The 18,707-nt window shown below is 40.8% G+C and overlaps 1 protein-coding gene across 1 annotated transcript in view; it reads right to left on the reverse strand.

The window, feature by feature from the left end:
- Positions 1-1,526: 1,526 nt before the first annotated feature.
- CCDC15 (coiled-coil domain containing 15) overlaps positions 1,527-18,707 on the reverse strand; it is a 29,209-nt gene continuing 12,028 nt past the window's right edge. The window contains exons 4-10 of the mRNA XM_075278057.1: positions 14,163-14,273; positions 11,108-11,266; positions 10,778-10,897; positions 6,870-6,973; positions 4,742-4,900; positions 3,654-3,802; positions 1,527-1,651 (exon numbers count right to left, since the gene is read on the reverse strand). Coding sequence (XP_075134158.1) covers positions 1,536-1,651; positions 3,654-3,802; positions 4,742-4,900; positions 6,870-6,973; positions 10,778-10,897; positions 11,108-11,266; positions 14,163-14,273 — 918 coding nt within the window. The 3' untranslated portion in view covers positions 1,527-1,535. The remainder of the gene's footprint in view (positions 1,652-3,653; positions 3,803-4,741; positions 4,901-6,869; positions 6,974-10,777; positions 10,898-11,107; positions 11,267-14,162; positions 14,274-18,707) is intronic.

Here is an 18,707-nt window from a genome sequence, read left to right on the forward strand (position 1 = left end):
AAACAACAACTCTAGGCTAGGTGGAGTCCTAGCCTTTGTGACAAGCTGGGAGTCTTAACCTCCAGAAAACTGGCATAAATTGTTGGTAAACCATCTCTCCCCCACCAAAAAAAAAAAAAAAATCTTCAAAGAAATGCACTCAATTAATAGACAATTTATTATTTCATTAAAAACACAAAGCACTCTATTCACGGTTCACACAATGTTCATATATTCGTAGCGAATGCAAAGTAACCACGCATATAGAATTTCGTGACTGGGATTCACATTAGGTTTTTGTGCCACTTATACACCCTTAATACTTATAGATATATGGCAGCAATGCCAATGGCAACCCTGTATGAAGCATTAGCAGGGTGCACACACCAAATATTCCAGCATAGGGTAATGTACAGAGCAAAGTGGCACTGGGTAGTTTTATATGCAGCAAATTTGTTGCAACAATTTCGACGACTGCTCTATAGCATGTGAATGTCCCAATTCATATGTAACAAAAACCACATTCAGAAGGAATGGAATTTTTTGTCACATAAATATATGCACAAATGCATATGCCACATGTGTAGAGCTGTTGATCATCTCTTCTAGAGATGAGTGAGTACTATTCGAAACTCCCGTTTTGAATAGCACACACCCATAGGAATGAATGGAAGCGGCCGGCATGAAGACTTGCGGCTGGCCGCTTAACCCCCTGCGTGCCGGCTGCGTCCATTCATTCCTATGGGTGCGTGCTATTTGAAATGGCCGTTTTGAATAGTACTCGCTCATCTCGAGTCTTTACCATCACTGCTGATATATAGTTTTTATTGTGAGGAAATACATGTAACTGGACCATAACTTCAGCAGCATTTATTGCACAAAAATCATTCAAAGTCAACATCGCAAACACGAAAATAACCATTACTATGTGATAACCCCTCCTGATCCAACCAGGGCTCTGGTTTTCATCATCAGTATATTGAGGGAAATCCCACTCAATATAACTGTCTGTATGCATTTTTGGTATACATTATTTTGTTCACTAACAGCTAGTAATAAAAAAAAAAAAACTAAAGCAAATCTTCAATCTGTTTAAACACACGTATGGTGGGATTAAGGCTAAGGCCCCATATTGCAGAAACGTAGAAGATATAAAAACAAAAAAAAAACAAAAAAACGAAGCTTATCAAATTTTACTTGTTGAAACACTTGAAAAACACAGAGAAAAACATCAAACAATTAAAAATACGTAAAAAAGAAACAAAAAACAAAAACACATGAGACATTTCCTCTGTGTTTTTAGCTGTGCACCGCAATGTGGGGACTTAACCTAAAAGGGGTTTTGCAGATTTACAAATACAAAGCTCAGTATTTGTGTAATGAAGTTCTATGCCTTTCTAAAAGACATTGAGGGAAATTTAGTGAAGTGTCTAAAAGACAGACTGTCTTTGATGCCCAGTATGTATGCCACTCAACATGAATGTTGAACAAGCTCTTGGTGCTGGAAGATGTGGATAGACTAGTAAACCTAAAACTTGCATCCAGTGATCAATGTGTTATCTTACAGCTCGTGGTTCTGCAAAGCTGATATTACAGGTGGAGAATCTGGAACCAGCAGATCCATCCCACATATCACGAGATAAAAGAACGGACTGCAGTGCTCGAGTGTAGGCTGCGAAAAACAAAAGAATATGGTTTAAACAAACAATAGAGGAGGACCAAGGTTATGACATAATATTTATTCAACCATTCATGTGTTTTAAGGGGGTTGGCCCAACATGGTACTCCGCTATCTCAAGGACTGCCACTCCATTTGGATAGTGAAATGACAGTTTTTGTCATCAGTGGGTTCCCAGAAGTCTGACCACCATTGATCCTGCACAGTGGGCGCAGTCAGCTATTTTCCTGAGGTGGAAGAGGTGGCAAACAAGAAGGCGGCAGGGCTGGAGAGTTTTCTGGGGACGTCCCTATTGCTGTTTGAGTGGTGGGGACCGCCCCCAGTGCTGCAAGAAAACTAATTAGCATATGGATGAAAACTGGGATATCTAAGGAAGGACAGCGCAGAGAAGACATCTAAAGGTAGGGGGAAGAATAGCCTTTCTTAAAGGGGTTGTCCCATCACAAGGATCCTATCTATACTGCTTGTTAATGTGGATGTAAGACTTTTCCTAAATACATTGCTTCAGCAAAACTGCTTTGTTTGTCCATTATCTTACTGTATTCAATTCATTGTTGACACAGCCCTTGACTTATCTGCTCAAAAGTCAAGTGATGTATCTGCCTGTTGCCAGAGGGGAAGGAGGAGGTGCTAAGTGCACAGGAGCGAGCCTGTGTCTGTAGCTATACCACGTGACCTAGCTCCCTGCTTTCAGATAGAGGAGCTGCTTTCATTTCTTCTTTTCTCCCAGTTATTGTGTTCATTATAGCAGAGACAGGCAGTCTCTGTATGTAACACAGAATGGAGTTGCTGCTCCTTGTACTTCATAGTCCAATATGGGTGGGCGGAGCTACATGCTAATTTGGGGGCGGAGCTAAACAGCAGGTTGCATGTGAAACCCCCCCCCCCCAAATGATGCAAGAAACCAGGAAGAAAGAAGATTTTACAGCAGTGAAGACTGGTGAGTATGCCACGTGGGAATACCCCTTTAAGGCTATTCCGACGTAGAATAACAAACAAAAAAAACTGCTAGAAACACCACAAAAAAGCTGGGTGTTATTCCAGCCTAAGGGAGCCTTCACACGGAGCTTACATTCCGCTGATTCTGAACGTAACCTCGTTCAGAATGAGCAGCGTTAAAACAGATCCCAATGATTTCTATGGGTGCCGGCATACGTGCGCTACCTATTGAAATCAATGGGAGGCTTTTTTACCTATTGCTTTCAATGTGACACGCGCCTCCCATTGATTTCAATGGGTAGCACGCGTATGCCGGAACCCATAGAAATCAATGGGATCTGTTTTAACGCCGCTCATTCTGAATGAGTTTATGTTCAGAATGAGCAGAGCGTAAGCTCCGTGTGAAGACTCCCTAATAGTGCATTGGAAAATAAGTCAAGGCCCATTTATTTTACAGGACTTCACACGTACATTCCGCTCAGATATAGTGCATTCCTTTGAGCAATGAGTTATGGATTTCCAGAAATCCTATTTCTGGAAATTTCCTATTCAATTTCAGAGCTAGCAAAAGAGAAGAAAGTTTACTCACTTCCCTACCCCCATAAAGTCCTATGTTTAATCAGCCTTTGTCCAAAATGTAGATCATAAGAAACCAATGCAGCAGAATGATACAGTCCCTGCTGACAAATGCACTGTACATTGACATTCTAGATTTGTTTCACCAGCTCCTCCTTCTCCCCATCTTCAGTGCCTGTTCTCCTAGCTTATGTAATGATAGGGCACTGCCTTGCTCCTTATCTGTTTCATGTGCATATCCACCAAGCTGCACAGAACTATTGGTGCCCACAGATAATGCATGACACGATACCGGTTGCATAGTCATAAACCATCCTTAAAAGCAAGGCCAAGACACGGGCTGAAAGAAAGGGTACTGGAGCTTTGCCAGATCCTCAAGCTGTAAAAATTAGTGAATAGTGCATATAACACAATCACATACATATACTAATTCTTGCCAATACTGTGGTCTTAAGTATCCACACCGTTGCCATTTACGTACCTTTAGGGTTCTTGTAAAAAATGCAGTTATTTGCACAAGTGTCAGGATGGGAGTCCCAGAAGTCTGAACCACAGCAGCACAGAGGGGGTAAGTCAATGTTATGTAGCAACATCTTGTCTTTCATCTGTGCCCGTAAAGCTTCTACATACCTGAAAAAAAATAAAAATAAATAAATTATACTGTAAGACCAAGGAGCCAATCCACATACTTTCAGAAACTGACACAGATGACAGAAGTTGGGAGGGCTGAACCTGCCACTTCAATTAAACCATTAATAGGTGCAATCCCGTCAGCACCTCTATAACGTGACCACACTGTGGCAAGATAACAGCTAGAAGGCGCTGAATGGTTACTATTTGGTCGAATAGTGGTACAGCACACCTCCTTATACAGTGGGTGCCAGTGAGAGGATTCTTCAGTCCGTGCACATTTATAAGTAAGGATCACAGTACTCCAAGTAGAAGTGTTTTGTATTTTTTTTTTTAATCATTACATCAGTCTTATCCAGCATCATGACTAAAGCATATTTTTCATTATCAGTACAGACATTTCGGCTACTGTATATGCCTTTGTCAGGTTATATCTGGTACAAGCACAGAGAGAAAAGTGAGATGCTCTGCAACATAGATAAAATTGGCTGATTGCTCTTGCAGCTGACATATTACTCCTAACACCCCTTTCTTCCCCATATCAGCTTAGGCTGACAGTTCAGATAGTGTCAGTTGCTAAAATCTTGTAATGGACAATAGCTACGGACACTGCTGACAGTCACCAATGGTAGTGTGAACGCAGCCTTAGCTATTGTCCGATACAAGATTTTTTTTTTATCAAATAGTTACATGTACACCAAAATGGGTACATTCAGGCAAGTTGGGTATTTGGAGAAAGGCATATCTTCGGTACTAAATGACTGGTTACTATTACTATACTTAGTTGTCTAAAAAAATCTTTTAACTACAAACCATATCTAAAATAGCAAACAGCACACAGTGACTAAAAGGTGTTTACCATTACCACAAACCAATTAACCATAGACCGACGTCTTGCCGGAATTGGAGCTTTAGATTAAGAATCCTCTCTGGATTTACCGGTTGGATTGTATGACCTTCTGAGCCCTCTGCTCTTCACTGGTCATCTCTTTCAGTGTCTCCACCACCTCACATGACTGTCTCTGGATACTGGGGCCCACAGGTGCACGCAGTCGTCGTTCTTCCAATAATCGTTCAGATTCTCGTTCCCTCTTAATTCTGTGAGCAGAAGATATAAAACTGACAATCTTGTACATCCATGTGTAATACCATTAAAAAAAAAATAAAAAAATCAGTTTAGTCCTGGGTTACAACATACTGGTAGTTATAAAGCAATATTTTCTTCGCTATGGCAGCAGCCACATCCCCCCTCACTATTGCTAGTGCAAGTGAGCAGGAAGTTTAGAAGGAAAGGTCAGAGACTGCACACTTTTCGGCTATACAGAGTGTATAAAGCTGTAAAGTAAGGCTGCTTTCGCTCGGCAGTGTTTGGTCAGTGATTTTCATCAGTAATTGTGAGCCAAAACTAGGAGTGGGTTAATAACACAGAACAGGTACAAATATTTCTATTATACCTGTTCTGTGTGTAGTCCAGTCGTAATTTTGGCTCACAATCACTGAACAAAATCACTGGCCAAACACTGCCGTGTGAAAGCAGCCTTACTGACAGTATGAAATAGACACAAACAGCAGTACTACCAGTAGCGTACACACAGTGACACCAGCCAGCTATACCTCACTGTAGCTCAGTCACAATACAGCCATGTACAAGTACTCAGAGAAAGTCACCCAGCTGTGTATCATACTAGGTAATAAGTTAAAGGGTTTGTCTTCTGGAGTTCCGCTGAGGTCAATCAGCAGCCTCAGGAAGAGGATCAGTCATGTCACAGGTAGTGACATTACATGCCATTTGCTGATGGGCCTCAGAGGAACTCCGGAAGAGACCCGGGAGAAGCTGAAGCAGAAGAACTGGGATGCGTTGGGAGGACATGGGAGTATCGGGCACAGGTGAGAATCAATTTTTTTTTTTTACAATTATTATTTTTCAATGCCCCGGCTGATTTAAATTTAAAAGGGTTGTCCATTTTTGCCTGGACCACCCCTTTAAGGACAACTGAATACTGAATATAGTAATATCATATAAGAGAGTGCTGGATAATTTATGAGGTACTGTACTAACAGGGACTGCTGAGTATTAAATATACCCAAGTAAACCCTCCTCTATGCTCCGTGATTGTTCCTTAACGTGAGAGAAGTATCTTTCAGTGTCATAAGAATGCTGGGTAACATACCAGTTAGGGCTATAAGACTGTGGCTGAAACAAAATCTACCTAAACACAGTTGGCTAGTTTTGCGTTTCAGGAATCTGGGAAAACCACACATGTAATCCTCCCCTCTCCCAGGTGTAATTCATGTTCTGGAGCTGCACTGCCTCTGTTAAGGTAAGCTCACACAGAGATTTTTGGTCTGGAACCTGAGGCGGAGGCCAACTGAGGTTCCAGACCAAATGCTGGTAGCCGCGACTGAAAGCCAGTGCACTGCACCTGCATCCAGCTGCACACTCCGCTCCAGATTAGGCCCAATGAATGGGCCTAGTCCGGAGGAGGGAATGTCTTCAGGCTGAATCGCTTCTTTTTTCCGGAAGCCTGAGCGGCATTGATTTCAATGGGAGCCGTCTTTTTGGTCAGGAATTTCAGAGCCAAAATCCTGACCAAAAATCTCTGTGTGAACTTACCCTTGCACTCAATTACAGCATTAGACAGCATAAGGTCCTGCCTGTGCCTATCGAACTTACTTTGACATCACTCTAGTGCTGGTAACCAGTCTCACCTATAGCTAGAGATAAAAAGCTTCATTATATAGCTTATTTATTTATTTTTTAGGAGTTAGTGGTCCCTAATGACAATTTTTTAATGTGACTGAAATGTGCTTAGAGCGTTTGCAACTTTCCTAATTATCAACTTAAACATATAACATTAAGCAGCAGAGACTGAGCAGTGGAGAAATCTACTGGCAGGGTAAAGCCCATATAAGTCTGTGCCCCATGCTTAATGCAAATGGGAGGGATACATGTTCAGAATGATTCAAATAAATAAATAAATAAATAAATAAATAAATCAAATAAGCAAAGCCTAGAAATCTGCAATGGTGTCATTTGGTAACAAGTTTCAATGATGTCCGTCCTTACAAAGATATTTTTCTCTCATGTTCCTTCTGCCTCCGAGTTTCTTTCACCTGTTCTCGCTCTATGTCCATAAAAAGTCTTCTGTACATGAGGTATTGGTTTTGTCTCTAGAAAATAAAATTTTGCACGGGTCAAAAATCACTTCACAGCAAACTCAGTTTTTCTTTTATGTACACACAGCTTTACTGTAATAAATATTTCTATAATTTTCATAAATATACATTGTACATTCCCTTAGCTTATTTACATTGGACCTTTCAATAGGAATCAATCATGTTTGATACATCAAGGGATAGAAATAGCTTTGGCTTTATTTATTGTACATGTATGGATTTTAGCTACGGTATAGAAGATTCTTTGAAAAAGGCAAGAACACACATGTGAACAGTTCATGGAAGTTCCCGTACTGGGGTAATACTTTCCAATCGCTGGCACATGCAGTCACTTCTGACAGTCTCCGAATGCCACAAACGTTATCACTCCAAGTAGTACAATCATAATAATTATATAGCACTCAGTATCTGAAGTGACACTGCCAGAGGCCATTATATAGCCGGCTGTACTTTCACACTAATCATTCCATCTAATTACAGGGGACACTTCTATTTACTGTATAAAGGTTATAAATACATGTGTGAAGCACACACATTACCAGGCCGGGAGAAGAACCAAACAAGTACTGTAATAATAATACTAAATGAAAATATCCACCATCTGCAAAACAAATTGCATTTTATACTTCACACTTGTGTCTACAAAGACTAGTAGATCTCGCCAAGCTGGGAAAAACTAACTTATATTATAAGTCTTTGCAGATCTGTAGTTTACTAGAGGATGCATTATTAAAAGTTTATTATTGTAGTGTTCTGGTAAGGTCAGGTTTCGGTCCAAAAACCGGGTAGCCGCGACTGAAAGCGGATGCACTGCAGCAGCATCCAGCCGCACACTCCACTCCGGATTAGGCCCAATGAATGAGCCTAGTCCGGAGGACGGAGTGTCTTCAGGCCAAATGGCGATGAGACTCGATCTGAAGATTGAGCATGTTGCTTCTTTTTTTCAGGAGCCGGAAGAAACGGCTCCCAGAAAAAACTTCTGAGCGGCTCCCATTGATTTCATTGGGAGCCATCTTTTTGGTCAGGATTTTGAGGCGGATATGGCCTCAAAAGCCTGACCAAAAAACTCTGTATGAACTTGCCCCCAGGGTCTGGACTACGACTTTTACATCTATGCCCTTGACATCCACTTAGCCCCTGGAGGAGGCAAGCATGTTTATCAGTTCAGTATCTTTGATTGTCTGCCATCTTGTTAGTCCTAAAGATGCTGGCTCATCATAATGTTATGGCATAGACAAGTAAATCTAGATTGGGTTCACACATTGTGTTAGAAGAGAGGAAGAAACCTCAGCACTATTGTGTCTAGAAAACACACAGTAGTGAACCCAATTTTGCAATTAACTTTACATTCAATTGGTGCAGATAAAACCACATCACATAAAAATCTAAATGGTCTTTTCCAGGTAACACACATCTATCTAACATGAACTTGCACTCTGTGTACCCTTAGAGACGCCGCTTGGAGATTAATGGGAGACTCAGCCCTATCAGCCTTACAACTGAAGGCTTGCTCTCTTGGCAGAGGAGCCTACAATCTACTAGCAGCTAAAGATAAAGGAGATGGGATTGTCTCTTCTCTGCTGAAGGACAATCTTCTGGCCACAATCACCGGATAACATCAGGAAGTCTCTTGTCAGATTTCTGATAAGGATATAACATTGTCAGGATAATTGCACACCTTTTTTTTTAACTTTATGGCCCTTATCACTGCAAGAACTCAGGGTGACTAACATTAGGGGCATAAATTACACTGCCAGCCATAGGGAATAATGAGAAAAGGGTCAAGCGAGCTGAAATCTTCTCATTCATCTGAATACATGAATCAATGCGTCATTTGGCAATGACATGTTCTGCTCCCGTTGGCCAAGGCTTGTGATATGCTAAAAACAAATAAAAAAAGGAATAACATTGCACCAAAAACAGAATAATCTCCTGTCCATCTATCCAGAAACTTCCATATATCTTGCTCAACAGAACATTTTATTATGTTAGCCGATCTGCCTACCAACATAACAAGAGACAGCTACATTGCTAAACTGTCAATTGGACCTAATGTAGCATTAGATATGGATAATGCTAACAAGTAAGCACATACATATGGATTCCACCTGTATGGGACCCTCCAAATGCAAGGGGAGAAGCAATGAGCCCAATTATACCACTGGGCCCCAAAACTCGAGATCTCCATCTATCTGTCCTTACTAAAATAAGAGGTGTACTGAGAGATTCCATATGCAACAGAAGGCAAACACGGACCTACAGAAACATATGTGAACAAACATCTCTATTGTCCAGTTTAATGTCCATTCACATGGAGGCTTTAGGAGGACTTTCAGTCCCCTGTTCTCCTGATAACCAGGGGACTCAGCAACTGAACACTTATTCCCTGCCCTATGGATGCTTGAAAATTTGATCATTTGGACATCTTAGACACGTCTCCTACATACTCAATTTGCATATCTTTACAGCTTGATCTTCTTGGTGAAAAGAAGCCACTAAAAAACCATACAATGTTTCAAGGATGCGAAAAAAAAAACAAACACGAACACCAGCCCTCCATGCTCCTGGTCACAGGGGAATCTGGTGATCAGGCCCCCAGCGATTGGACACTTATCCCTTTGTCCTGTGTACAAAAAACAACTTTAAGCTCTATTCACACAAACATTCCTCATGGCTATATGACAGCGTTTTTTTTTTGTTTGTTTGTTTTTTTTTTGTTTTTTTTTTTGTTTTTTTTTTTGGGGGGGGGTTCCACATAGGTCTAATGACTGCATTAAGAGGGAGTCTACCACCTCCCCCAAGCATTTTGAACTTCTGCCACCATTTTACAGAGCAGATTATAGTGATAAAGAACATACATTGGTCATGTATGTCACTTTTGTATATCTGGAGAAAAAAAAAAAAAAATTTTGATGTCTTATGCCAATTACGTAGTTGGTGCACGTGGGGGGGTGGGGGTGAGCAGACCTCTTGTTGCTCTAGTAGGAGGGTGATGTTTTCACAGATCTCTCAATAAACCCAAATCTATGAGGGATCCCTAAAATGCAGTGCCCCACGGTTGAAAAGCAGTTATTGGTTATCTGAACAGAACCTTAAAGGGATTGGCCACTTTTAGACCAATATTGAGAAACAAATGTTTTGGTTTGTATAATAAAAAGTTGTACAATTTTCCAATATACTTTCTGTATCAATTCCTCACAGTTTTCTAGATTTTGGCTTGCTGTCATTCATTCTGTTACTTGTAGAGGATAAAATTCTAACCATGGTCATGTGACATACAGTCCATGGTCATGTGATGAGTACACAGGTGCAGCTCGTTACAGTCACAGCCCAGTAATCAGACATCTGCCTGGTAACGAGCTGTACACCTGTGTGCTCATCACATGACCATGGACCGTAAATCACATGACCATGGTCAGAGTTTTATCTACCAGAAGTAACAAAATGAATGACAGCAAGCAGAGATCTAGAAAACCGTGAGGAATTGATACAGAAAGTATATTGGAAAATTGTATATCTTTCTATTGCACATTTGTTTCTCAATATTGGTCTGAAAGTGGCCAACCCCTTTAACAAAACAAGGCAAAAGAAGATGAAGAGTTAAATGGAACAGAACTTTTTGAACTACTTCTCTTATTCAAACAGCAGCACAAAATAAATGACAATGAGAAAATCCACAGACCTTAGATGACCGCTCTGACACCTGGCCAAAATTCAACCCTCGGTATAAAATCATGAGGTCATTGAAAATTATTGCAAAAAATAAATAATTAATTGCTCATTAGTTAATTCACCCACTCGTTTTCGATCCTCTTCTTCATCCACACCTGGGCGAAGTACAAGAGCCACGTGGTAATCTGTGTTATAGGCTGGCGCCGGCCCAGCGGGGTAAGTCTCTCTCATTATGCGATTACACACCTGAAACAATTAAATCATTAGTAAATGCAGATTACAGAACCGAGAAATGCAGGAAATGTATTGAAATATGGGGGAATGTGAAACAAAAACACCCCCACAGTATGACTAGGTTCACACATGGTGGTTTTTCAGGTGATTTTTCTTACCAAAATACATTGTAATATATAAAGATTCCCTAATCAGAAGGATGTGCCAAGACCCCGAACTCACATGTTTTCCAGATGGCATGGCTTTGTCCTTTTCCATAAGTTGTCCATGTGATTCATGAGCAAGCAGCTCCACAGGGAGGTCATGATGTCCACTCAGAGGTATATTATCCTCTTCAGCATCCATACCATGCAACACTGGTGATCTCCGAGACACTGGATTCTGATGAAACAGGAACAGTAGTTTAAGCTCCTAAAACTCACATTAAACTTGGGGAAAAAAAGAAAAACTTTTTTTTTTATTTTTTTTTTTTTTTACAGATTCTGAATTTATGGCTCGAACATCTATACCTGGAGCATAACTCTGCTGCTGCATGTTCATTTTAACCCTTAAGCAATCCAACACTTTTTAGTCAGTAATATTTTATCCCTCGCTGCATTCCTTTATTTCATAACTTTTTACACTTTATTTCCATGTAGCTTTATGGGACCTTGTATTACAGTCCTATGAAAAAGTTTGGGCACCCCTATTAATCTTAATCATTTTTAGTTCTAAATATTTTGGTATTAAAAGCTACAGGAAGCGACTAGAGGCTGTTATCTTTGCAAAAGGAGGATGTACTAAATATTAATGTCACTTTTCTGTTGAGGTGCCCATATTTTTGCACCGGTCAAATTTTGGTTTAATGCATATTGCGCATTTTCTGTTAGTACAATAAACCTCATTTCAATCCTGAAATATTACTGTGTCCATCAGTTATTAGATATATCAAACTGAAATGGCTGTTGCAAATACCAAAATATTTAGAACTAAAAATGATTAAGATTAATAGGGGTGCCCAAACTTTTTCATAGGACTGTATGTAAGTCTTCTTCCGGGGCTTGACTTCAAACTTCTAGGCCTCGGGCAAAGCCGACTGTGCATGCCCGCCGGCCACAAGAAAATGGCCGTTTACACAGTATTGTAAGCGGCCATTCTCATGTGGCCCGCAGGCATGCGCAGTCGGCTGCCCTAGGCCTAGAAGTTTGAAGCCAAGCCCCGGAAGAAGATGCGAAGAAGACCTGTTCCTGAAGAAGATGGAGGCGGTGATGGAGAGTTCTCTCGCAGCATTGGGGATGCCCACAGTGCTGTTTGAGCGCTGGGGACCGCCCCCAGTGCTGCAAGAGAACTCATTTGCATACCAACAAAAAACGGATTATATACCGAACGGCAGGGTGGAGAAGATATCTAAAGGTAGGAGAAGAATAGCCTTTCTTAAGGCTATTCCAACGTGGTAAGCAGAAAAAATGAGTTTTAATGATAGGATCCCTTTAACAGGCTCTGCTATCCTGATTTTGGCACATTTGGAATTTTTTCTTTAGACACAACTGTTCCCAAGCAATCATTTCTACAATTTTCAGAACTCAATATGCCAGTCTCTTTACTTAATGTCTACTGGTGGACAATCCTAGGCTGGAGTAGACCGTGACAATTCACCTGACAGTAGGAGCATATTTAACATATTGGGTGTTAAAACTAATTGCAATGATTACTCAAGAACAGGGGGCGCTACAGAAAAAAAAAAAATTCCATCCTCATCGGCATCAGGAGATCAACTACTTATAAGAACATGAAGAGTTGGAGATGGTGGAGGTGGTGAAAAGTCACCTATAGCATTGAATTCCCCCAGCATCTGAATACCCGACATGGAAGGAGTAAGATGGCTCCAATTTAATGTTATAAGTAAATTTTCAGAAAAATAAAAAATTCCAGCAACCAACAAAAAAATCCCCCCCAAAAAACCTAAAAATTAACTTTTACTCTTCATAGGTAAAAAGGTACAAACCAACTTAGGTCCACATACTAGCTGACGCGTTTCAGGGTGGAACAACCCTTAGTCATAGCCAACCCTATCACTAACGCGTCAGCTAGTATGTGGACCTAAGTTGGTTTGTACCTTTTTATCTATGAAGATTAAAAGTTAGTTTTTAGGTTTTTTTTATTGTTATTATTTTGTTGGTTGCTGGGACATTTTATTATTTTTCAGAAGATTCATGACATGCCCTATGGAGGTTATATTCCTCGTGCACCAGCATTAAGGAGTTAAAGTGGACAACATTTGGAACTTTGGTGAGCTGAAATTTTTCTTTTTCTGTTATAAGTAAATTGCCTAGATTGGATCTGCAGTTTTAGTGGAATTCTTATAGGGCACTCACATCTCACATTGTTTAGACATTTATGTGGCGTGGTGGGTTGAATAGGTGCCCTATATAGGATATCTAATAGGTTATCCCTGTATTGGGACTAATCCAATATATATTGAATCACATGTCTGTGTATGATAGTTATTTTTTTTATATAGTACCTATGGTGACAACCGTCGTCACATTTTTAGCGCATATTTGCTTATTACACATTTGTGGACCAATTATGATATCATTGATCTATACAATACAGATCATTTGCTGTATAGACAATGTCACCAATTTGCAACAAATGGTCACATGGAGAGAAGAAGGGGTGGGGAAATCCCTTCACACAGGCCAATTCATTAATCATTGATGTAAAGGCCACTTTTAGCGTCTGGTCACGGCAGGCACAATGTCATAAGTAAAACCCCTCAACCATTATATCTCTCTGCTTTCATGAAACAGCTAAAAAGTTCAATAGCCCTGCATTGTGCATACCTAAAAAAAGAGACATTGACTTCGATATCACACATAATAGCAGTGATGCATCTGACATTGCCAAACCAATATACATTATCACTATTTGTAAGGCCTACAAATCTTTTCCTGAATAAACCTTGCAGCTATGTGGCACTGAAATATCCAGAATAGTGACACTTGGCACACGTTGTGCAATGAAGCTTATCTTTTCATTTATCTTACCCATCAAACCTAAATCTCTCAATTCTTTTATTGTAGGCTGAATAGTGAATATTGGTTTTGCAACATATAATTACATGAATAAAGATTTACAATCCGGATGCCGAGGCATCAATCATAAATTTGGGGGATTAGGTTTGCCATCCTCATGGTAACACTGATATTTGGAGGTAGCAGTTCCTGGCTTGCAATTGTGCTGCCCTTTGGAATGGTATAAAATGAACGACCATAAATACATAATGTAGACTCACATCTCTGGTGGGAGAAACCTTCCAAATGCCACCAGGCAGATTTAACTCCTCAGCCTCCACCGTCTTCAGAGCTGCCAGCTTACCATGTACCTGCCGCATGGTATTCTTGAGCTGTCATAAAGCATAATGGAAGTTAATAGAACACTGGCCATAGGAGTTATTCCTTACATTGAGGAAACTGCATTCCAATTTGATTTTTAGAAAAATTAGATTAAAAGATTTTTCTAGTATATGGATAATTGGGATAGGCTGTCCATATCAGATTGCTGGAGGTCTGACTTGTTGCACCCCAACAATCAGCTATCTGAAGGGACCGCGACACTTACACGTGCTGCAGCCTCTACATTACCAGGCAGAGGTCCATACACTCTATAGGGGGTTATATCAGTACTAGGCACAGCCACTATGAGAGGACTGCCTGGCAAACAATCTTGAGGCAGAAGCCCTCGTCCAAGCTCTGAACACTTCAATCTGCTGATAGGAGAGGTTTCTGGAGTTCACACCACAAACAAACTGATATAGAGATCCTAACAATAAACGTCTGGGAAATACCCAATACCAAGATACTTGTTAAAGGAGTTGTTCAGGAACCTGGATTTTATAGTCTATCCTTAGAAAAGATCATAAATATCTGCACGGTGAAGTCAATGGGAGGCCCCCACCGATCAGATATTCACGGGCTATCCTAAGAATAGACCATCAAATACATATTCCTCGTTTCCTTTAAGTTTAAAGTGCATAACTGAATGACGTGTGACCGCTTATTCCAGATATACCAAAGATAAAAACTATCACTGAAAGTAGAAAAGAGCACTTAGAATGCCCTAAAGTGCCCACAAACCCCTCTGGCAGCAGCTTATCAACCGTGACAATAAAGTATCAGATATATTGCAATCAAACATGCTGCTCCTTTCCTCCTGGACATCTGCTATTGGGGAGGAAGAGTTGGGACACCCCCATACAAATTAGATAGCTGGTGATGCAGAGACTGTACACGCTGCATCACAGAAAGAACAAAGGACGATTTTACTTACTAATTTATAATTCAATGTCAGAGAATCTGCATCGCTAATATATTCATATAGGAAAATGGTGATTAAAAAGTTTTCAGAACATTTTTCATAAACACCATGTATAAGTTATCATAGGACCTCACCAGAAATTCAACTAGTCAGGTTGGAGTACATCATTCAGGACCTAGCCTGGGTATATCACCACACTGAGCAGTAATCCTATAACCATAGTAAACGGAGAAGTGCCCCGACCCTGGTGGAGATCCAAGGAACATGTATTCAGATAGTCAGGACTTATAAGTATCTGGGCGTGCTCCTCAACAATAAACTAGACTGGGCTGATCACCTGGAGGCGCTGCACAGAAAGGGCCACAGCAGACTCTACCTTCTCAGGAGGCTGAGGGCCTTCGGAGTCCAGGGGACACTTCTTAGGGCCTTCTTCAACTCTGTGGTTGCCTCAGCCATCCTTTTTAGTGTGGCCTGCTGGGGGAGCAGTATATCAACCAGGGACAGAAATAGACTTGACAGGCTGATCAGGAGGGCCAGCTCTGTCCTAGGGAGCCTTTTGGACCCAGTACAGGTGGTGGGTGACAGAAGGATACTGTCTGTGGTGACCTCCATGCGGGAGAACAAATCCCACCCCATGTATGGGACCCTGATGGGACTTGGCAGCACTGTAAGTGACCGTCTGCTTCACCCCAAGTGTGAGAAGGAGCGCTATCGCAGGTCCTTCCTTCCAACCGCGACCAGGCTGTATAATCTACATCAGACCAAGCGAAGATCACTCGGCACAGAAAACTAATGAATATGACTATGAAGTCTTCCTTCTTTCTCTTCCGTTCCTTAGCTGCTATGGACTCCTAATACATCTTCTCTTCTCAGCATATGTGTGTCTATGTCTGTAATATTTTACTGTGTATTATCTGTATTACCATGCTGCTGTAACATACTGAAATTTCCCCACTGTGAGACTATTAAAGGATTATCTTATCTTATATGGCACAATTGGCAAACCAAATGGTAGAGTCATCACTGTAGAACATTGGTGTCATGCATAACAACTGATCACTCATGTTAAGTTTACAGGACAAACACAATCCATTAAATAACCGTATACACAACAGATTAGTAATAACAGATCATATGGTCAGAAAGAGCATTTATCTCAAATACAGAGGTAAAATGATCAGGATAGTATTGTCCAGCCAGGCTTTTATAGACTTTGGATTCCCCTCTCAGTTGCTGCTAAGAATTAAAAATTTTGTTGATTTTAAATCTATAAATCTCTGTTTGCAGTCAGTGAGTGGAAACGCTATATCGCAGTTTCTAGAAAGAAACTATAATCACATGCAGGCTTTGTCCTGTATGCCCAGCTGAAGGAATGTGAAGATGTAAACTATTTCTAACAGGAAATCTATGCTGCTGCAACTCACTGACGGTTTCTTCTGAGGATCCACAACGTTAGGGGGCGTTCACACTACCATTGGTGACCATCAACAGTGTCTGAAGCTATTGTCAGTTACAAGATTTTAGACAAAAACGTCCTACATGCAGGACTTGTGTCCATTTTAAAAAAAACGAATGGAAATTGTCCGTTTTTTTTTTGTTTTTTTTTAAACATTGAAGTCTATGGAGAACGGACTTATAACGGACAGTAACTGACAGCCATCAGTTACTGCCCGTTATTTTGTGTCCATATTTTTCTATGCATGCTCACAAAGCAGAAACAAAAGCTGACACTAACAGTAACTGATGCTGACACTAGTGTGTCCGTTTTTTTTTTTAATTGATCCATTAAATCGATCAGTTAAAAAACAGTTACATTAAGATCAGTTAGGGTCCGTTAATGTCTGTTATGATAGGTGTGCGTTTATCTTATTTTTAATAGACACCTTCAAAACGGAATTCAATGGTAGTGTGAACCCTGCCTTAAACCTTTACAAAGACCTTAAACTGATTTGTCCATTCCCATACTATAGTTATTATCTGCTTCTTTTATTTGCAGAAAACAAGGGGGCAATGATCAGACTTGAATGCTCCTTGGAAATAAATTCCAGATTATTGCTCTCATAGTCAGCTGTGAAAAAGCACCTTTAGGCTAAGGCCTCATGCTGCAAAAATAGCTTTATTTTGTTGCAGATGTTGCTGCGTTTTTTTTAAGCCAAAGCCAAGAATGACAGAACGAATGGAAAATATCTAGGATTACTTCCACCTTCTGCTCAATCCACTTTTTGGCTTTTACCCATTGTCAGGGTCTGGGGTTGCTAGGTGGGGTGACAGACACAAAAGTCCAGTTTCTTTAGTCCAAAGCAAAGGTAGAGTTTATTTTCACTCAAAAAGGTAGTGCAGCAACAAAAGGAAACAATACAAAAATAAATCCCTGCCCGGCTAGGCTCTAACTAAACATAGAATAGGTTACCTCACCTAGAATGACAAATCAAAAGCCAGTAGAATCATTCAGGACACAGCTCCAAAAATATGACCTCTCTGTCAGCTCTCCAGCCAAGCTCTGCCAAAGGTCTGCTGCTGGAGCTGACTTCTTAAGCCTTTTTGACGAGGAGACTCTCAACAGCTGAGTCGCTGCCGGAATATCCCCAAAGTGTGGACTGGAGGGGGGTGTGACAGGTCCCACTACCAACCTACCTGCCATTCCTAAAAATCCAGCCCAGTAACCGGAACTTTGAAATAACTCTCAGCAGACAATAGTTATCTGTTGAGAAACATTCTTTCTGGAGTTTTCTCATCTCACCCACCTTAGTAGTCTGGGTGAGATGTACACCCCCCATCCTCTATTACCTGGCCAGCCATCGACTTACACTGAAAAAACAAACAAACAAACAAAAAAAAACCACGCAGCAAAATCTGCGTTTTCTGCAACGTGGGGCCTTAGCTTAAAGGGAGCCTGTCATCGAAACCCAGCCCTGCAGATTCTTTCTTCATGGTATATATCAGACCTGTAATGCATCCTTAATCTTAAAGGGAGTCTGTCATCAGAACAAAACTCCATAGACAGATGGGTTATGGTCACCTGAATCAAACAGTGTTTTCCCTTGTGTACTGCAGCCTCTGTTGCTGAGATATGGCCATTTCTATCAATCTGCAAATAAGCTCTTTGGAGTAACAAAAACTTAAGACGCAAAAAAGGTGTGTTTGCTATGCCACTGATGGCCACTGCAAGGGCATATTAATGGCTTAGTCAGTGGTGAGAAGCTTGGTATTGACCCCTTAAGGCTATATAACAAATACATTCATCATGAGCATGGGCCAGTCTGTTGAAGCTTCACAACAAATATATTAATCACGTGGGCACTGGCACGATTACTGACAGGAACCTGGCTAACACGTACACCCAGGTTCCTACCAGGAATCCATAGTTGGTAGTTTAACTCTTTACATGCTCTGGTCAAATAGTGGAATGTAAAGTGGCTAGACCAGGAGAAGAGGTTCCCTCTTTCAGACCCTCAGCCTCCCAAAATCACAGGGTTCCTGGTGGATTACCATGGCAACCCAGGCATATTCTAGACCATGACCT

The sequence above is a fragment of the Leptodactylus fuscus genome, chromosome 6, assembly GCF_031893055.1.
Source record: "Leptodactylus fuscus isolate aLepFus1 chromosome 6, aLepFus1.hap2, whole genome shotgun sequence".
NCBI classification, from domain to species: domain Eukaryota; kingdom Metazoa; phylum Chordata; class Amphibia; order Anura; family Leptodactylidae; genus Leptodactylus; species Leptodactylus fuscus.